The sequence below is a fragment of the Aplidium turbinatum genome, chromosome 4 (genome assembly GCF_918807975.1).
Source record: "Aplidium turbinatum chromosome 4, kaAplTurb1.1, whole genome shotgun sequence".
NCBI classification, from domain to species: Eukaryota; Metazoa; Chordata; class Ascidiacea; order Aplousobranchia; family Polyclinidae; genus Aplidium; species Aplidium turbinatum.
In genome coordinates, this window is record NC_137475.1 from 14,953,877 (window position 1) to 14,976,434 (window position 22,558).

Sequence of the window (22,558 nt, forward strand, 5' to 3'; positions counted from 1 at the left end):
AACGCGTTGGTCACTTCAAGTTCATTTGGGAAGCACGAAATATCAAAACAATTTCAAAACAATAAGCGATTTCAAAACAATAAGTGTGAGCACTGGCGCCGACTTACGGGGTGGCCACGCCACCCCGTAACCGCTGTGGCGGGGAGGCAGCCACCCCGTGTAGGTTACATTACTTACTGCAAATAAATGTAATTTGAACGGACGTGTAAATCTTTTTTTGATTATATTGGTTTTCGCTTCAAGTCAAGCAAGAGGTGAACCAATATAGTATTGCGAAGAAAATGATTAGCTACGTGAAGATTACGCAACACGTGGCTACGAGTTTTTTCCTTGTTGTTGTTGCGATCGTTTTATTTGTTACTTGTCATAAGTCATTGTTACATTTGTTAGGTTTACAATGGGATTTATTAATCAATAAAATATGATCTTTCCATTGCCTCCCTAAAAAATCTTTTTTGAAAATTTTTAAACTGCTCATAATATCGCTATAAATTATGCCAGCTATAAAATACCTGGAAATAAAATAATCTCGATGATTGATAGCTCCACCCCCTAAATGAATATCTATTTTCAAATTTCATTAGAAAAAATGCAACTTTTGAAACTTTTTGAGTTTTATTAAAAAAGTGCACTTAGTAAAGTACCGTAGCAGTTTTAACGTTCTGCAAATTTACACGTTTACATGATTCTATTGGAGGCAAGCTACACCCCCTGCCAATTCCAAATAATAAAAGCAACCTTTTTCAGTTACTCAAGATTTTGCATTTTGAATTATTTTCCGATTTCAATTGGAGTGTACTGTCATCTACTTCATGCAATAATATTGCGTGTCAATGCGTGACAAACTATGAGGCGGGAATTTATTGGTCTGACATAGGAGTTGCTTGTTACATCATAGAAAAAATTACGAAAAGTCGTCCAGTAAAAGTTTTCGCCGACATTCCAGTTTTATTCAGCTTAAAGATGCCACCGAAAAAGCGTTCAAAATTGCAGCCCTTCATTGAATCATTTTTTGTTGCGTCTAGTCAGGATTTCAGCCAGCATGAAAGTGACCAAACGCCTGAACGAAACGAAAGTGTGCCACTGCCAAAAGGCGTTAGCACGATCAGGGAGGTGGAAGAACCGAGTACGAGCAGGATAATCGCTGTTGAAGGAAGAAGCTATCAAAAATCGTGGGAGAGCGAATTCCCATGGCTAGAATACGATAGATGCAAAGATAGAGCATTCTGTCCGATTTGCAACTATGTCGCAACTGCTTGATCTATTTGCAAGCAATGAAACAATTTCATTAATGCTTCTAAACGTGGTCTGCATTGTGAAAATATACTTATCGTTGCCTTCCACCACCTGCGAGGCGATCGTTTAGTGCACTTAGGCGCATAAAACCTACTTGCGATCTACCATGACGCAACAACGATTGAACCACGTCCTAATTTTAAATGTTTATCAAGCTGAAGCTTCACGGTTACATCTTGACCAGTTGATTAACAGTTGGATTGACAGAGCTGCTGTTCGCAAAAATACTTTTGCCAAATGTTGAGTGTCAGAGCAGCAACGTAACAATAAAATTCACGACATACCTTCTGTGCTTTGTTTTAAAGTTGCTTTGTAAATTATCGAGATACAAATCAGGTGTGAAAAGACAATTGCATCTACGAAACACGCTTAGTAAAAATCAAACAAAAACATGCAGTTTGAAAGTTTTTAGGTTGCCATCCTGTGCTATCCGCCACCCCCTGCAAAAATAAAAGTCGGCGCCTATGAGTGTGAGCCCTGTTTTTCTACCATACCACTATTTTCGTAGGTCACGTTTCATACGCAAAACTACACAGCTGGTACGGAGCTAAAAATAGCACGCTTGAATCAAAAACGTCAATCTCAAAGTTCGTGTTGTGACGTCACAGAGATCGGTGAGATTAAAAGAAGTCCCATTGCCGCAGTTTGCAGAAAAATGCTTTGATCGTACTTACTCAGCCAAGTCAGCAAAGCTGGTATTTTTTACATTGTTTCAACGTCTGCAGATGATAAATCAATGTAAAAAGGACCAGTTTTGCTGGCTGGAACATAGAGCGTAGTGTTATGTAACACAGAACTAGTAAACTCTTCAAAGTTTAACCAGAATTGTAAACAGTTGTAGGAAGCATCAGTTGTAATGTGCGTTGCAGCCTAGTCAGTAGTCAGCACAGACATCTTCCCAACAATTACGCCCATTCACAATAAACACATATATATTTTTATTATTTTATATCTTTATAGTATTTTCAAAAGAAAAAAAATAAGGAAAAAGGTCTTTGCTTGTTACATTGACTCTGGCAAGGAAAAGGTTCTGAGCTTGTTACGTTTACTTTGGCGTTACCTTTGCTTTGGCGCCGTTTTGTCTGCGCCGTTTTGCCTCTGCGCCATTTTGTCTCTGCGCCGTTTTGCCACTGCGCCATTTTGTCTCTGCGCCTTTTTTTCTGCGCCGTTTTGTCTCGCGCCGTTTTGTTCGCGCCTTAATGTCCTGCTTCGATACTTACATGCCTGTCATGTAATTTGTTACATAAATAACAATTATAATACTATTTTTTCATTTGGACTTCCTTAGCCATTGTTTTTGTTAAAATGTTTAACTAATGAGTCTATTTATATTGCTTCAGAATGTACCAGAACCAGTAAATCCAACTTGCTATTTTCATAACCTTCAGAAACCACAAAAATTTACATAAAATGCAAGAAAATGTGTCAACGTTGCAAAAATTAAAATTTTAAAACATGTCTAAATTTGTCTGTAGACTTAATAAATGGATTAAGTATCCAAAAACAATAGAAATGAATACCAACATGCCATACCTAGCACAAAAGATTAAGATTTTATGAGGATTTCAAAATTCTGGTAACCTGCAAATGTTCCGGGGCCGACAGCAGGGTCTAAACATTGACCAAAAAAATTTTTTTTTGCGTGCCTTCATTTTTCAGGCATACACAGATATTTAGATATCCCCCCAATTGAAATTGAAAATTTGCCCCAAAAGGGCGCAGCTTATTAGGACAGAAAAGGTACAAAAATATCACGATAAAAATAAAGATCTTGTGGGAAATTTTCAAGAATCATAACAGGATGCAAATACCATAAACACGTAGTTTGCATGCTGCTCTAAGCTGGCCGGCAACCACAAAGGCAGACAATACAGGCAGTTTATAATTCGAACAGCGCAATAAACATTATAAATACGGGTCCACGTCTATTAGGCGCAGACAGTTAGGCGCCGGTCAAATAGGCGCGCACACTGTGGCGTCTGGATATTTAGGCGCGGAGCACTGTGGCGCCCGTTCAGTTAGGTGCTATTTCCTAGTAAAGTCTGCAGATTGTATCTGCTCAGCTTTGGCAAAACCTAGTGTGGGTTTTAATGGAAAACTAAGTTACTCTTCACTCAAGCCTACCACCCGCTTGAGTATAGGCTACGGTATATTTTTTTACTGATGTTTAATGTAGTTATTATTTGACTTATGTAACTAAAAGTGAACTCAGTCAAATTCGAAAACTTGAATAATTTATTGATAAGGCTTTCACCGACGCAAACCTGGACTAACAACAAATAAATGCACGCGCATTAACAAAACAACATATTTTTCTGTTCAATATAACATTTGTGTGAAAGGCATTGCCTTACCTGCCAAGCTTGTATAATACAATCTGCAGACTTTACTACAAATAGCACCTAAATGAACGGCGCCACAGTGCTCCGCACCTAAATATCCAGACGCCACAGTGTGCGCGCCTATTTGACCAGCGCCTAACTGTCTGCGCCTAAAAGCCTTGCTCCCAGAAATACGTAAACCGACAATTTTCTTTTACAAACGTTTTACGTCTAATGGTAAATTTTCCCCCAACAATTTTTTGTGAAGCGCTTGCAAACCACGGTTTTGTAAAATAATTCATGATTATTATTTTTTACTTCTCGGATGTTGTAAAACGTCATCAGCAAAATCACAAAAAAAATTTTCATTACTTCAATGTAGTGGGCCTAAGAATTTTTTATAGAATTGTAGCCACGTTGTTTCAACAAAGAAGCCATTTTTTGGCAATATACTGTAAAGTTATAGAAAATAATTTGCAATCATGCAAATGTTTGGAAAGAATCTAGGAAGTCTTCTCACAATCTGGCGCAAAATGATTATGTTTATTGTATCTCTGCAATATTTTTTACGACAAACTTTGAAGCTTCGTTATAATCATTTTTATTTTTGAAGTCAAAAGTTAATTTTTTTTTGGCCGGAAACATAATCGCTGCATTGCTGATGTTGTCGCCTTTAGGCTACGCGTATTTTTTGTGTTTCAAACAATGACGACCCAGTCAGCAATCCAGTCCTTTTACATTGATTCAACATTTGTAAACGTTAAATTTATGTAGCTTTGCTGACTGTGGGTTATTTCACATTTCCTTTGTTTACGCATGTTCCTCAATTCTCTGTTGCATTGTTTCGACGCTGGCGGACTAAAAATGTATTTTCAAATTGATTTACACAATCTTCAATAAAAAGTGAGCTTCGAACTTAGCTTTGTTGATGTAAATGCTGTATTGTTTGTGAATGTAATTCATGAGTCATGTTTATAAACACCCGTAAGCGAAATGGCTTATGATGTAGCCTGCATGATATTTGTGATGCGACTTGACACAAATCCACAATTTCAAAAGCACCTAATTTGAACTTAGAAATTTCAGATAATTTCAACAACTTGTTCAATTGTCTTCTCTGTACTAAAAATATTCATACTTACTACAAACTCAATTGTAGACCTAAAATACACAAACGAAGATGTAGACAGCTATTCAAGCAGGCTAAGCTGTTACTTATGAGAAATTTGGTTCCATAAAACTAGAAGCTAGCCATGAGTTCGGGAATGCATTAGTTTAGGACAAAAATGTAAGACAACAAATGCAGTTTTGTTTTTTTCAAATTCGTGTAACAATATTACACTGATTGTAACTATTTTAGAATCAGTGAGTAGCTTACAATAAGATTTGCTCGCAAGTCGTAAATCTTTATCAATGCACTGATTCGACACACCGCACACACACTTCGTGCCTTCGATCGAGCTCATTGTTTTTCAGAACGTTGCATGAAATCGGATTAGCACGGGAATTAACTAGCGGCAAGATAAATCAAAATTGTCGTTTTTGGGTACCTTTGCAAAAATTGAAATATCAAGTTTAACACATAAAATTATAAAGTAATGACTTATCAAACTTATAGACAAATGATTTGTTTTCACACCAGTGCAAGTTCTGTTGAAATAGCACCAGCGGATCACACGTAATAGCTGATTGAATTTGATCCAAAAACGGCCCCCCCTTGAGCAGTTAACTTCCAAAAATACGTTGAAAAGCAAAGGGTTAAAAGGGTTAGGGCTCGTGGTTAGGGTTAAGGTTGATCGGAGTTTACGCAAACATTTAAAAAAGGTTAGGGGTTAGGGTTGATTGGAGTTTCCGCAAACATTTTAAAATTTCTGGTATTGATCCTAAGAGTTTTTGTTTGTTTGCGGAAACTGCGATCAGCGACTTAGGCTTTTTTTAATTTTTTCTCTCGATCTTTTCAAGGTACGAATTGTTGATGGTACGAATTAGATTGCATCCTTTCAGGAATGCTCTCTATTCAGCGGCACCTAGTGAATGGAATAATGCCCCGGCAATAACACTTCAACAATCGGAAAAACTTTACTTTGTCAATCTCGGTAACCGGCCCTGCGTCAAAAGCCTTTACAAGTATGCGACACTACCAGAAATAACCAGAGATGTACGTATACGTTGCAACTTCTACTCCGTAGACTTTTTGTTTACGCTTACGGCCACATTTTTTGGATAGTTGTCACTTGAGGCTACGCCATAAAGTTTTTGTGGTTTTTTAGCGTATAACGTCAACGCATACTTTTAACTGTCTTTTTTTTGCTACAAGACGTCAATACCTTCCAGCACTGCAGTTGAAAGAATGTTTTCAATGGGCATAGACATACTCAAACCAAAACGCAGCAAAATGTCAGATGAACACTTTCAGATGCTTGTGTTTCTTCGTGGAAATTCAAAATAAAACTTGTTTGTTTCGAGTGGTTTATACTGTGTGAATGTTTGGCACCTAGCAAACAAAATGAGTTTACGCTAGTGTATGCGCTGACGCCGCCAACTTTTTTACAAGTTACGTTGACGCATACGGCTTATGGTTTTTCGAATGTTTGCGTTTACACTGACGGTGTCTGCGTTTACACTGACGGTGTCAATATTTTTTGTATGCGCGTACAATTCGTACATCACTGGATATAACCTATCAAGGTTTTGTCAGTCCGAACTCCAAAGATAAAGATTCAAAACCAACCGTTGCAGTAGTAATGTACTTGTATTTAGTCTTCTAAATTTGGTTGATACACCACAAAACTGATATCGAAATATTCTTGTGCAACGGACTTGTATATACAGTAGAACTTGGGGATAACTCGTCACTCTAGGGGGAACAGAAAAAGTGACAACTTACTTGAACTGACAACCAATGCAAACAGCTAAATTTTGCCATTGTTTTGCGTCGCATTAATTTCATGGTGCTCCGCGACCTAATTAAATGCTATAGTGGTAAAGTGAGACGAAGAGGAAAGCGAGAAAAGAATTTAATTACGGTACACAATAAAGTACAGTATGGTACAGTAATAACACACTTAACAGCTTATCTGAAGAGCACAGATATTTTTAACTGCGTTTTGCTTGCAAGTGTCTTGTCAACCAAGTAGTCATGCATTTTTGATAGTGAGCTTGCGAATTCACCACTGTCTTCTTGGCATAACATATAGTGTTGGAGCTTTCCAACCATCTGAAAAGCTTCTTTTGTAGATGGAGGTGGCACAGGCTCTTCTTCCTCTTGACCAGTGATTCCCAACCGCGGCTCTTAGAGCCGCATGCGGCTCCAAGCTAGCCTTCTTGCGGCTCTCATTGACCTCTGAAAATCCCACAAAAATATAAAAATCTATTTATAATAATTAGGGCGATTATTTTTTGACTTGTCAAAATTGTTAACAAACTGCATTGTTGTGTCGTAGAGGTTGCACTGTCAGTGAACATTTCATCTTACACCTTGTAGCCTACTTTATACTGTTGTGAATGGCCCATTGTCTACTTATTGTGAATCATAAACCATTAAGTGAAATAATTTGGTTGATATGGTGTGGTGGTCAATACACCTCAGAACGTGTAAAATTTCTGGTAGGTCCTATAAAACAGACTGAGAAAAGCAGTATGTTATTGCCGCTATAAAACTGTGATAGGATAATCTGCCATTCGCTTAAGTTTTAGTATATTCAGCCAAAAATTATGTCAGATCAACCTTAAAAAAGCATGTACTCTTCAGCAGGAGAATCGGGTCTTTCAAAGCGCTTGGGAAGAAAAGTATTTTCAAATTGAGGTAGACAACAAAGCGCATTGTCTTCTATGTCCTGTGGTGATAAGTAGTGTAAAATCTTTTAACATTGAGAGGCACTACAAAACTCATTCTACAAAATATGATTGCTACCAAGGAGAATCAAGAAAAATAAAGTTGGAATCTCTTAAGTCGGCACGGAATAAGCAATAAAATATATTCAAGGTTAGTAATGAATCTGAAGATAAATCTGAAGGAAAACGCAGCTTGCAGGTGGTGTTACAACACATTTGCCAACGTTATCTGACCATCGAACCAATGGATCATTTGAAGCATACAGCAGACTTATCAGTAACTTGATTGATGAGTTCAACCACCGCATTGACGGAATGAATTTATTTTTGCCAATGATGAACATGTTTGAAAATCCTATTGCAGTTAATGTGGCCACTGCTCCTGATAACTTTCAATTGGAGTTGCTAGACATGCAGTCAGATATCGAGCTCAAACAATTATTTCAAAGCGAAGACCTACTTGAATTTTGGAGTCGAGTTCCAGAGGGAAAGTATCCCAACTTGAGAACCAATGCCCAGAAAAACGCCTCTGTATTTGGATCAACTTACGTATGTGAAGCAGTTTTCAGTAAAATGATCAGAATCAAAAATAAATATCGCAATCGGTTGATCGATGACCACCTCAAGCAGCTACTGCGTACTGTATCCTCTGCAATTGCGCCTGGCTTTGACAAACTTGGCTCAAAGCCAACGCCAAGTTGGACATTAAATTGATTTGTGTTATGTTTCTTGTTTATAATGTTGCTATTCGTTGGTACATGCTTTAAAATTTTCGTTATAATTACTTCAGTGTTTTCATGCGGCTCCATACGCACTCTGAAGTTTGAAATTCGGCCCCGACACCAAAAAAGGTTGGGAACCACTGCTCTTGACCATCATATTCTTCGTTGTCTTCATTTTCTGTACGATACCTAAGGTGCCTTGGATTTCTTGCAGTATTGTTTCTTCTGTGATTGTTTCTCTGGTTACCAGCTCCTCATCGGCTTCATTAAATTGATGAAATCTTACTGTGGCTGGAACCAAATCGGCAGCTTGCAACCTTTCCCAGATCCCTAGAAATTCTGGACCATTTTCTTCTTGAAGAGTTTCTTCAGCTTCATTGCCATTCAGTGAAAACTTCACTTTTTTGAAACAATTTTTGATGATAACGTCGGAAACACTGTTCCAGGCTTTCTTCAAAAAATTCATGGCAATCAACATGTCAATTTTGAAATTTTTAACATTTTCTTCCCATGCAACCAATCTTTCTTTTGCCAAATTCTTTCTGTAATGAGCTTCCAGGCAGCGGATAACGCCAGCATCCATAGGCTGAGTTTTTGCTGTAGTGTTTGGAGGAAGGAAAATCAGTTTCGCATGAGTCAAGCCTCTCACATTTGGATGAGCAGTGCAATTGTCCAAAACTAAAGCAATTTTTTGTTCAAGGTCCACTTTTCTCACCCAAGATTCAAAAATGGTGGAGGTCATGCAAGCATTGCAGTTGGACTCATATTGAAGTGGAAGTTTTTTCACTCCTTTAGAACAACGTGGCATGGCAGACTTTCCAATCAAAAGAAGGGGCAGTTTTTCTCCCGTCATACTCGCAGTGACCAGTCAGTCTTTCTTTGGACATTTTCCCCCCAGCACACTTTTCGTTTTTCAGCACATATTGTGTTCTGTCAGGAAGACATTTAAAAAACAGCCCAGTTTCATCTGTGTTGAAAATGTTTTCTGGTCTAAATTCCTGCAGGAGTACAGGAAGCCGATTTTTCTGCCAGTCGTCAACAGCATCATGGTCCGCAGACTCAGCTTCTCTATGCAGTTTCTGACAGACTATTTCTTCTCTTAGTTTCCACCTGTTGACCCAATTGATATCCAGTTTCTCTGGGTTTTCATAACCAAATGCTTCAGCAAACTGCTGAGCTTTCAGCCTCAAATCTTCGCCACTGACTGGCAATTTCTGATCTCTGGCAGCTCTAAACCACTTCAGCAAAGGTTCGTCTACATCTTCAAAGTTGTGTTTTTTTATCTTTTTGAGGTGCTATTCTTACCAGATTCATAATCTGCAATCATTTTTTCTGAATTTTTTAGGAGGGTGTTCAACGTCGCCCTTGGTAGGTCATGTTTTTCAGAAAACTTTGTCTTGTTCCTAATTTTCCCTTCTTTGAATTTGGTTACAATTTCATACTTAGCTTGTAAGTTTAAGCACTTTAACTTTCTCTTCGACATCCTGCGTTGCTGCAACTTTTGTTTACACGAAACAGTATTGTCGCAAATAAATCACGCACATGCAGGTCTGCAGTTTTTGCCTTTTTTGGTGACGAGGTCACTCGACACGCGCCATCACTATTGGACAAACGTCGTGCCTTACGGAAAAAAAAGAAGGAAAATATAAAGGGAGAAAACTGAAAGAGGACTGCATCATGTGATGCAATCATAAAAGTGCTGACTTACTTAAACTTTCTTGCGCCAGGTACTTCAAAGCAATGTCTAAAAGCGACGCTTCACACGAGAAACTCCCAAGGCGTCCGCGCTGCCATTTTGAACACTGCGGGAGAATGCTTTGATCGAAGTTCCAATGCCTGGCATCAAACATTTCGCAACACACGTTTCATGCTATTCGACACAACGGGTTTCTTTTATAGATGAAATAACCTAGGCTACGTTGAGTTGTCAACGTCTATGCCAGTTTATATTTCGCCATTTGAGCCAATTAACAATATTGCTCTGGTAAAATGACTGTTGAATACTTGCTATGAAAGGTTTCCACATGTAGAAAACAGCCTAGTTTCTGACCAGATGTTCAGAAATACAGATGAAAAAAGCCGCTATTTTTATGGAAAGGAGTTCTCTTTCAGAACATTTTGAACACTACGGGAAAATGCTTTGATCGAAGTTCTAACGCCTGTCATCAAACATTTCGCCACACACGTTTCGTGCTTTTCGACACAATGGGTTTCTTTTATAGATAAAATAACCGAAGTAGGCTACTTTTAGTTGTCAATGTGTTTGCAAGTTTGTATTTATGTCTGACTTATGGACTTGTTGTTCCAAGATTGCAGAAATGTTTTGCAATGTGAATAAAGAATAGTAGACAGATAAACACGGTTGCAACTCGACTTCACTAAAAGAGTTTCTGTGATTACGTAATGGGCGATTTTGCACATTCACAAAAGCACACAACCCAGCTAGCAAAACCCGTCGTTTTTACATTGATTCAACGCCTGCAGACGTTGAATCACAATGCATGACATGTATAAACATTAAACAAGTTTGCTGGCTGGGAAGTCTGGACATCTGCAGGAAATTTGTCTCGCACCAGGCGAGATGCCATTCTTTGAAAGATTTAACAATGATGGATTTATGTAGCCAGTGCATGATGACGAAAACAAATTTAAGATTTCCTTTCCGTTATACAGATGAAATCGGTTAATCGAATCACCTATTTGCCAGACGTTTTGATCGTTTAACCAATTTACTAAAAAAAAGGTTTATTGTGAATGGGCGTAATTGTTGAGAAGATGTCTTTGCTGACTAGGCTGCCAACTCACATTACAACTGATACTTCCTACAACTGTTTACAATTCTGGTTAAACTTTAAAGAGTTTACTAGTACTGTGTTACATAACACTATGCTACGGTCCTTTTTACATTGATTTATCATCTGCAGACGTTGAAACAATGTAAAAAAGACCAGCTTTGCTGACCGGGAGAGCATGCACGATCAAAGCATTTTTCTGCAAACTGCGGCAATCGGACTTCTTTTAATCTCACCGATCTTTGTGACGTCACAACGCGAACTTTGACGTTGACGTTTTTGATTCAAGCGTGCTATTTTTAGCTCTGTAGTTTTGAGTATGGAACGTGGCCTACGAAAATAGTGGTACTGTGTGATAGAAAAACACGGCTCACACTCATTGTTTGTTTTGAAATCGCAAAGGTTTTTTTTTTTCAAGTCTTCTGCGCTGTCTGGTAAAATAATTAATTTGCAATGTTCTTCAACTGAACGAAACTGCACAAATGAAATTACGCACTGCATTTCACAACAGTAGGCTACCGTACTTTTTTCAGCAATTTAAAAAAAAATTCTCAGTTTTCTGGTTTAAACTTTTGAACATGCTTTCCAACACTTCCCTCTCAAGCCGAAATAATTTGTCCATGTCCAATCCTTGGAAGGCCAGTCACTGATGGATGACATCAAAAGCATTTAAACTTCTTTATTGGGAAGTGTGATTATTCCTTTTGTGTGCTCTTTTGTTTTAATGAAGCCCAGCTGTGCGAAAATTGGTTCTTTGTAGTGCGATGTCTAGCACATAAGATTATGGCCTGGGATTACAGACACTTGTCTTTCTTTTGATCGCATGCGTCTGTCTCACCTTTGCTACATTTTGCCTTTGAACATTGCAGACAATTATGCCAAGCAAAAAAGAGACATTCTCTTTTCGCTAACGGGTGCAATTATACGATTAAATGAATGAAATATGCAAACTCGAAGCAAATCCTGATGCTTTTATCTGACTTATTCTTTTAAGCGGTATATATACGCTTAACCGATGTTTTTACTTGGCATTAGATTGGATTTAGTTTGGGATTTCAGGTTTTGATTCAAATAAATGAAAACGATTGATACGTTTAAGCAGTATATATACTATTAACCGATTTCGTCTGCATAACTTAAAGCAGGTGATTGATACAGGAGAAAATAATCGCAGAAGCACACAATAAAAGAACACAATAAAGCCTACTTATTACGCAAGTTTTTTACATCAAGAAAATAGCCTAGTTTCCGACCAGATGTTCATAATCAGAAACACAGATAAGAAAGGTCGCTATATATAAGAGTTCGCTTCTAGAAGAATAGTAGGTAGTCACTGGGAGTGGACAAGGCAAGGTAATAGGCAAGTTGTAAGAACAGCATAGGTTTGCCCAATTACAGATAGGATAGTCTTCAGTTAGTCAGTTATCCTATAATGACAAAAAAACGAAAGAATCCTCCGACAACACGGATGGCAAAAGCTTCGGTCGGTCTTATCGAGAAGCGGTTAAGGTTCAGCAAACAGCGAGTGAAGTGCGGGATCTGTTTGAAGGAGCTATCGAGAGAAGCATTGCCACATCACTTTGGAACTTATCATTCAGGTAAACTTCCGGCTAATAGCGTTTAGTAGCCTAATTTCGCAAAGCATTTTCAATTTCGAACATGTTTAATTTAATAGTGGTAAGCAAAAGCATGCTTCGTAAAATGCGCCTATCAATTCTCTATCACGCAGTAATTTGCGGTCAAAAGCTTATAATCTGACTCTTGTGACGTCATACCACTATTCGACATACAAACGCAGAATTTTTGGTTGTTCAACAAGAAAGAAAAAATCGCAGCCCTGCGCACGTGGTGAACAGCGCTTCTCTTATTGGCAACAGAGCACGTGCGTGGTGCATGCACACCCGCAATCGACCAGACCAACATACTCCACGCATGTGCATCTGGCCCGATAGAGTGTGTGCGTGCACACGTCTTAGCGCAGTAATTTCTTCTGGAAAGAGTCTGTAAATGCCACATCAGCATTTGGGTGGATGACAACTTAGACGAATTTTACGTCCCAGGGAAAGAAAAACAGTGACGACATAGACGACATAATCGAATTACGAATTATTTATGCAATGACCACTTAACCGAACTTGATTGTGTACAAAAGATAGGCTTTCTGCCGGGACCTGGCAATCATTGACGACTTGGGCAAACTGACGAGTTTTCCGAAGACGAATTATCCAAGTTCTACTGTATTGAAAGGTTCCACTTGCTGCACTGGGTGGTAAAGTGGGGGCACACAAGAAGATGTTCTGTTTGGGGCTTGGTGCCACAGATACATGTAACTGGGCCCATATTGGAGCCCCATTTTACCATTGCAGATTTAGTACGGCCAACATCGGTTCAGAGTCGATTCAAGGTGTTCTACTTTGCCGAGGGTGTTTGTTTGCTCCTGGGGAAGGGACTGTGATGGTAAAATTTTCATTTCCGCATATGATTGTTCGTTTTCGAATTGTTGTTTCCAGTGCTTAAGCCTTTTTCTTTTTTTGTAGAAATTGGTGGCTGAATTAGTTGAGATCAGTGTAATGTACCTCCCCTGGTATCAACATGCGCTGTCGCATAAACGGAGGGCTCTTCAATCTTGCTCGCTTCCGTGCAAAGTCGAAAACTTCTCATACAATTCATAAGTTATAGTTTGCCGATGACAATGCCATACCTGGTTGGACTCCTGATGATCTTCAAACTATAGCCCCCATCTGGGTTTTTTTTTCGGTCATTTATCGGTCATTGACCAATTTTTTAGCAAAATGTGCGAAAAAAATATAGGTAATTCGGTCAACATGTCCAAAAAAATATATAGTCAATTCGGTCAAAATGTCCGAATTGACTATGTGCAAATTTTGGTTTGTATCAGCTACTTGAAAGGAAATATTTTCATCAGAAAAAATTACCAAAATAAATAAAAAATGACCGAATTTTTTCAAGTCATTTCAGACAAATGACCGAAAAGTCTAAACGAAAAAAATAAACCCAGGCCCCCATCTACAAAAACTTTTATGAGAATTTTGGAATGGAAGTTAACAACTTAACATTGATAAAACTAGGATACTCAACCAAACGCCACCTGATCACACCTCCCCAGAGATCAATATCAACGAGAGACCTCTAGTGAAGTAGACTACTTCCCCTACCTTGGTAGCATACTTTCAACAACACCCACATGTTCAAAGGATATTGAACATTGTATAAAAGCAGCACATTGTGCCTATGGAAGACTTAACCCTCTTGTTTTCAACAACCATGCAATATCTATCCGCACAAAAATTATGGTCTTCCGGGCAGTCGTTCTATTCACCTTTATGCTTACAAGTGAAACCTGGACAGTGTACATTATACCGCCGTGACATCAAACGTCTTGAAAAATTCCCGCAGAGGAAACTGAGGCTAACGCTAGGCACTCGTTGGGAAGATTGTCTCACCAATGATGCAATCCTTTGATTGGCTGATCGCGCTAGCCACTAGGTTGCCCAGTTTAGGAGCCATCATATTGCAACACCACCTTTGCTAGACAGGAAATGTCATGCAAATAGACCCAATGAGACTTCCTCGTATAATGATTTATGTTGAACTAGAGACAGGGAAAAGACCCCCCAGAAGACCAAAAATGATATGCAAAGACCAGCTGAAAGTCTTTCTCAACCATGCAAACATTGATTTGGATTCATGGGAACAACTTGCTAGTGACAGATCACTCTGGAGGAAGCGAACTAGGGAAGGCACGGAAATTAAAAAAAAAAAGAATTCAAAAGGCCCAAAAAAACGAAACACTAGAAAAGAAAAGCTAAAACTACCATGTCCCCCACCCTCCATAAAACATGACTTTTGCCCACGTCTTTTCCATCATAGGCTAGGCCTCCAAAGCCAAATTCGATTTGAAGACGAAACCAATGCTCGGATGACGGACATGAGCTGGATCCTAATTTTCATAATTTTTTCTAATATTGAGTTGATCAGTTTGTGGTAGAGGTTGAGTATTAGGCCCATTGAAACTGTATATAACATATATAATATAGGTAACCTAGTGTCTTTAAAAGCATGATTCTGAAATAATTGGAATAGCTTTACCTAGCACCTTTCAAGTTAATTGTGATTTTATACATTTTTAGTTTAAAGATTAAGATAGGTAATAGGTATTGGTATCTGTTCTTCATTGTTATTTTAAAAATAAGAGCTGGTGTACAAGTTTTTTTGTGTACATTTTATGGATCATTTTATTAGGCGGGTCATACAAAATTATTCCGCTAGAAGACAGTGATGTTTGGACGCATTTTGGAATTAAAACAACATTCACAAAATGCACTAGTATAAATTAATACACACAACAATACCACCAAATTATTACATGCTTAAGAGTATGAAAATATCTTTCTAATAAAAAAAATTGTGACTGTTAAAGTTAACAAATGCGATTTTCAGATGTCCTTGGAAAAATGGTTGCAAATACACACATGGACTATACTTCTAAATTTCTGTTATTTATACTGTTCCAAACATTGGAAAAAATACTAAGTCCTATTTGGTGTGATCCAACAATGTTGATGATAGTTTGAAGCCAGTTCCCAGATTATCATTTTCTAAGCTTTAAAAAGACTATGGTACTCCTTAACAGACAATTCGTATGTGTATTGCTGACTATTAATATTTCATCTTTAGGCTTTATCATTCAATTTTCTAAGCATATCCCCAACTGTAAACATGAATGCTGGAATGAAACTGATCAAGTATCTTTTATTTACTTTCAATCTGATCTTTGTTGTAAGTATTTAACATTTTTTTCTTTGTAGAGTCTTAATTTTATTAAATTCTAGAATCACTAACCACACCTTAGCGTATTGTACATTAGGGTGCATCATTTCCCCTATTTATTTTTCAAGGCTTATCTCAGCATCAATCTGACGTTTAACATTGTCACACAAAAATAAAATAAAGCGAACATTTTCGACTATACATTATATATTTTTAAGTACATTATATATTTTTAATTATCGGGTACCGTAGCCTAATTATCATTGCCATTTTAGGGTTTGGGGGTTAGGGTCTTATTTCAACATTTAACGACGTAAAAGCGGCAATGATAATTAGGCTACATTACCCAATAATTTAAAAAAAATTTCAAAAAATCGCCGAATAGGGAGCTCGCCGAAAAGGGCTCTTGCTGAATCGGACTAGCCGAATTGGACTCGCCAAATAGTAGCAGACCCAGATTAAACCGGAATGGCCCGTTTTGGTGAGTCCGATCCCTTAACGGGGGATTTTTTCAATTTTTTTTTAAATTATCAGGTACCGTAGCCTAATTATCATTGCCGTTTTAGGGTTAGGGGTTAGAGGTTAGGAGCTCACCAAATCGGACTCACTGAATCGGACTCACCGAATAGTAGCAGACCCGATTAAACAATATTTTTGATGTTGTACGTACAGTGTTTCTCTTGTATGCAGTGTACGACGATTATTTTTTCTTATGGCTTGAAAAGGGCTATGTATTGTCAAAAACGTCTGCTTTATTTTAGTTTTGTGTGACAATGTTAAATGTATTGATGCTGAGCTATGCCTGTTTATGGTTGAAAAAAATAACTTTTTTATTCAAGCCCTATTATTTTTGGATGGCAAAATTTTAATTTCCTCATTCGTCTCTGCTTTCTATAGCTTTTCTTACACCTTTAGTCTATGTATATACATAAAAAAATTTAAAACATTATTTTCTTTTCATATTTTGCAATGCTATATGGTAGCGAGACATGGATATTGAGAGAGAGTGAACTGGCAATCCTGAGAAGAACGGAAAGGTCAATGGTGAGAGCAATGTGTGGGGTGAAAACGAGAAGGGAAAAAAGGACTGAAGAATTGTTGGATATGCTAGAGATGAGAGAGACCATAGACCAACTGGCAAGGGCAAATGGAGTAAGATGGTATGGACATGTGATAAGGAGAGAGGAAGGAAGTTTTCTTAGAAAGGCACTAGATCTAAAGGTGGATGGGAAGAGGAAACGCGGTCGTCCAAGAAGAACGTGGAAACAACAAGTGAAGGATGAGTTTAAAAAAGTCGGACTGAAGGAGGAAGATGCAAGGGACAGGGTGAAATGGAGAAAAGGGATTAAAACAATTGCTGCGTGGAAACAATCGGCCACCCCCACTAGTGGGGAACAAACCGACGATGGATTATGATGATGATGATGATTTTAACTAAAACTAGTACAGTACTTATAATAAATGTATTACTAAACACTATGTGCAAGCCTTAAAGCAGCTGGCGGCCATCGAGGCCATGGCCGCTAAGTAGTGCTTGAATGACCGCCGGTGTACCTCCTCAGTCGGCCAAGTTTGGCCGCCGGATTCTGCTAGCCAATTGTTTAATTTCGCAATAGAATGATCGTGGATTAAGTGTCGAAAATATGTAGTATCAAAGAGTGACGCAGAATTAGGTCAGCGCGTTATAATCACCACTGTTGTATTGCGCGGAACATTTGCTATTGTATATAAATGGAATATATCCAGCTGCGATCACCAGCGCTATAAGTCTTGTTTGCAATTCCCGACGTTTATTTTAGCAAAGTCTTAATCCGACGTGCTAAATTACATTGGCTGGCAATATTGTCGTTTTTATATCGATTCAATGTTGCCGAACATGTTGCCGAATCGTTGTTAAAAAGGAGAACTAGGTTAGTTGAAATCGGAGGGGAAAACACGTGTCTTCATAGTTGGGAAATGTTCCCGCTGTGGGTTAGTGACATCACACCCTCAATCGTGACATCATAATATATACTGTTTTGTTTTTTTCGGTCATTTATCGGTCATTGACCAATTTTTTAGCAAATTGTCCGAAAAAAGTATAGTCAATTCGGTCAAAATGTCCGAAAAAATATATTGTCAATTCAGTGCAATAAAAGATGTCTGTGGCCGGGTGTTACAAGGTTGAGTTTCGCTGATGAACGTTGAAGAAACGTTTGTCTGTTCTAACTCTTCTCAGATAAAACGCTACAACGTTTCTCAGCGAAACTTAATGTTGTAGCAGTCAGGAAGTGCAAATTTTGGTTTGTATCAGCTACTTGAAAGGAAATATATTCATCAGAAAAAATGACCGAAATAAATATAAAATGACCAAATTTTTTGAAGTCATTTCGGACAAATGATCAAAAAGTCTCAGCAAAAAAAAACCAGCATCATAACGGAATAAATGGCCAGGTTTTATGAAAGGCGGTATGCAGTTGAAACAATTTACTGAGCAGCGAGCAGTTGAAACAATTTTGTGTCATTAGATGGTCCTGCAATAGCATGTGACAATCCCGATAAAGCAGTTATTGTGTGGTACAACGATTCTATTGCCGGAGGTCGCCCAGACTTCAACAACACTAAGCGATCACTTTAGCATTGTTGCAAGTTTACTTCTATTTACGTGTGCTATCGTTATTTGTATTTTGGCCTCCAAGTACGCAGATTTGGCCGCCGAGAAGGAACTCTCGGTAGGCCACCATGACTGCCGGAAAAAAAACACGAGTTTTAAGGCCTGTATGTGATTATAGACAGACAATCGATAACAACTTAATAACATTGAATTGCATAATGACATAAAATAAAAACATAAAAACATAAAATTTACAGTGGAAAAAGCTATAAAAACTTTACCATTCTTGGATGTTGAACTAAAGATTAACGAAAGTACTTTTGACACATGGGTTTGGCGAAAACCTAGTAACACTGGATTATTATTAAATTTCAACGCAGTGTGTCCTATGAAATGGAAATTTGGCTTGGTGTTAGGTTTGCTTAATCGTGCTCGTTCTATCTGCTCAGACAAATACCACTATATGAATGAAATCGCCAAAGTTAAATCTATGTTATGTGCGAATGGATATCCCGGGCAGTTTTTTGATGAGGTTTTACAACGTTTCAATTCAGTATCTTCACCAAATACTGACGTCATAAATTTCCAGAACTCTATATCCATACCTTTCCTAGGAAAGGAATCTCTCGTATACGCTAAAAAACTATCTAAACTCTTTAAGTGTAAATTTGATATCGACATTGTTCCTCTGTACAAAACGTTTAAAATCAGTAGATATTTTTCGCTGAAATCTCCCGTTCCGCAGTCTCTTCATTCCAACATTGTCTACAAATTCACTTGTTCTTGCGACACGAACATGACATACATAGGTATGTCCACAAGACACTTGGTAACAAGAGCAACGGAACACTTAAATTTAACAGACATCAATAAACACAGTGCAATCAAAGACCACATTTATGACTGCAGTATTTGTTCCAACATCAAATTTACATTAGATTCATTCAAGATAATTCGCAACTGTCAATCAGAGTTTGAAACTAAAATTCATGAGGCACTCCAAATAAAGCAGCACAACCCCAGGCTCAACAAACAATTATTCACTGGAGGGGTTAAATTTAACATCTTAACATCAAATTTAACATCTTTTTTGTTAAATTTGTATTAGCTTACGTTTATTTTATGTTATGTTGTCCGCTCACTATCTTGTCTCATGACCACACTCCTGCATAATCATGACAGATTGCTATCACCTTTTGTGTTTGTTTGTCAGTTGTTGCTTGTACGCAGGTCAGTGCAGTTTTATTGAATTTCAGTCATTTATTATTAACATTTCACGAATAATTGTTTGGTTTAGATGAATTAAGATATTTTCCTGAAGAGGGCAGAAAGTTTTGCCGAAAACGTTTGAAATTATGTATCTATTTCATTTCTGTATTAATTTTGAATTATGCAATTCAATGTTATTAAGTTGTTCTCGATTGTCTGTCTATGGTTTTTAAAAAGTACCTCTCTACCAAAGCTATACTATTCTATGTGATTATCTTGTTTAATTTTTAAGTTATGTTATAGCAAGATTACTGAATCAAATTTAGACGGGTGAAGATGTGGTGGCAGGGAAGGTCCGGTGACCCCCATTTTTTTTGGTTGTATGTATCTGACCTGGAATTGTCACCATTTCTGAATGGCACTTGTAAGTTGAAATTTCAAAATGACCGGAAAATGATGCACCTTAAATGATACTGTACATGTGTATTCTGCATATTCATAATGGTACTTTGTTATGAACAGAGATCACATAGGAAAGTAGGGAATATGTGGAGGCAGGCTGCAATGATACTCATTCCATATAACATAAGAATAGGCAAACTTAACATCAAGTATTTTCACCTGTATTTGTTCAATATGAAATTTATTCGTGTAAATTGTTTGGTTATATATATTGTTTTTTTAGCTCTTCTGAGTGTCCTTTCAGTTTCATTTAAGCACCCTCACATTCACAGAGATGTCTTCAATAATTCGTCTTGTAACTGTCTTTGAATAATTGGTAGTTAAAAATAACGAATTTATCTGTGGACAATCGATTTCTGCAACTGCCATCAAGCATTCACCTGACAAACTTGTTTTCTGCTGTCAGCTTTGACACTGCCTAACTTGAATATTTCATTCACCTTCTGTGCCCATCTTTATAAAAAATAAAGACTGTTGCTGCAAAGATTTTGCGAGTCTACAAACTTATTCTTTTCTGATCATCTGCCCACTCAGCACAAGTCTGGGTGTTCTAAACGCAGTTCTAATGCATACACATGCACAATAATTTTACAATATCAATTTTAATAATGTAGCCTACACAACGCGTTTATAGAACTTACTAGGGATGTGCCGATTACAGAATTTTTACGGATGCCGATTCCGATGCCGATTCTTAAATATTTGCCGATGCCGATACCTATGCCGATTCTTTGGTTAAATGATTAAAGCTGCTTTTAGTTGGCGCTGTACAAGTGGTTGCGATTTTGTTACAAGTTGCTGCCTTTGAAGTGTTAAAAGCGTTCACTTTGTCGCCTGCTCTAGACAGCGTGATTTTTTACGGTAGTTGTTTACTTCTTGCGCGCTACAAAGTGGTGATAGACACACGTTTTATTTGTCGCGGAAATCAGTGAAGAGAGAAAAATCGCCATTGCTCACAGAGTGCAAAATAAACGTAGCTTAATGCAGTGTGCAAAATATTATCGTGTGCGGTTTGCAGTATTTTTTTCGCAGAATTCAAGAATCAAAAAGGTGCCAGAAATAAGAAGAGAAAAAGACTAGAGTGTAAAAGAAAATGAACGCAGCGGTATTGAATATACAAAAACGTTTAAAAAAGTAACACACCAGCCTTGCATTCAAAGTGCATCAATAGGCGAAAAAAGAAAAACATCTTCTGAAGAAATTACTATTGTTTTCGAACGCAGAGTTGCAGACAATCTTGTTGCTTAGCAAACACGTGAAGATTACCGGGTAGCTGGTTTGATTACATTTGCACAATCACACGATTGTTTGTTGAACGCATTAAGCATAATAGGCCTATACTTGGAGTTCACTTCTCTCTGCTTAGTAAATTAACATTAAGCAACTTTCAGTGACTACGAATTTTACAACGATTAAACAATAATTACAGAGAACATTTCCGCTTTTCAATATTCAAAATTAAAGGCACGTAAATTAAAATGCAATAACATCAACTAAAAATGTCTGCATTAAGGTATATTCTACAGATCAAAGAAAACTCCCTAATTTTGCCCACTAGAGCTGGGACAGCATTTGGCTGTAACATAGTCCGTTTCATGGGTTGAACAAACAATCGAGTGATTATTGCGCAAACGAGGTAATCTTTTTTCACGTGTTTACTAAGTGTCAAGATTAATTCACTGCATTTCAGCGTCTGAAAAGATATAACTTGCAACTTCACACGTTGTTTTCCATTGACGCCCTTTGTTTTTTTCTAAAAGCGTTTTGAATCTTTCAGACAGTTGCTCTCATTTTCTTTGCAGTTTATACTTCCTCGCTTTTTCTCTTCTTGCTTTTAGCGCCTCGCATACTGCAAGCTAATAACTTACGTAATAGGTAGCACGACAATTTAAAGCAGACAATTCAAAGCCGAAAATTCAAAGCCGTTTATTCAAAGCCGTTTATTCAAAGCTGATGATTCAAAGACGAAAATTCAAAGCGATTGATTCAAAGACGACGATTCAAAGACGAAAATTCAAAGCCGTCAATTAAAAGCCGATAATTCAAAGCTGAGATTAACAACAAAAAACAAAACAGAGAAAAGCCGACAATTCAAACCTAAAATAGTTCATAAGAAAACAGTTTCAATTTAATTACATACCAAAAGCCGACAATTATAACAGAAAATAGTTCGCAAGAAAACTACATGCCAAAGTTGTGAGCAATTCCACCCAGATACTGAGCCGTTGTTCGAGCATCATACTGTTGCACAATGCGAAGGATCCGTTCATTTAGTTGTTCATATTTCCTTTTTCGAGATGGAGGATTGTGGCTTGCCACAAGACGTTCCATTAGGACTTCGTTATGTTTCCATTAGGACTTCGTTCTTAAGAGCGTTGATGCAGCGAAAGATGGACGGACAAAAGCAACCGACAGTTGATTGAAAACGTCTATGCCACCCTTCAATGCTATTGTTGGTATGATGCTCTCCACGCAAAGTGCGCTGATAAACATTCCAAAGTTCATTTGGGAACACAGCAGATCTTCGATGCCCGTGGC

General features: G+C 37.8%; 1 protein-coding gene across 2 annotated transcripts in view; it reads left to right on the forward strand.

Annotated features, from left to right (window-relative positions):
- The window catches only part of LOC145769447 (CD63 antigen-like), a 71,026-nt gene that overhangs the window by 15,061 nt on the left and 33,407 nt on the right, over positions 1–22,558 (forward strand). Inside the window, exon 2 of one of the 2 annotated variants that reach the window (XM_082581090.1) lies at positions 15,664–15,765. In XM_082581090.1, coding sequence (XP_082437216.1) covers positions 15,706–15,765 — 60 coding nt within the window. In that variant the 5' untranslated portion in view covers positions 15,664–15,705. Of the gene's footprint in view, positions 1–14,985; positions 15,766–22,558 lie in introns of those variants that run through there. The other variant, XM_082581092.1, reaches the window with a different exon arrangement.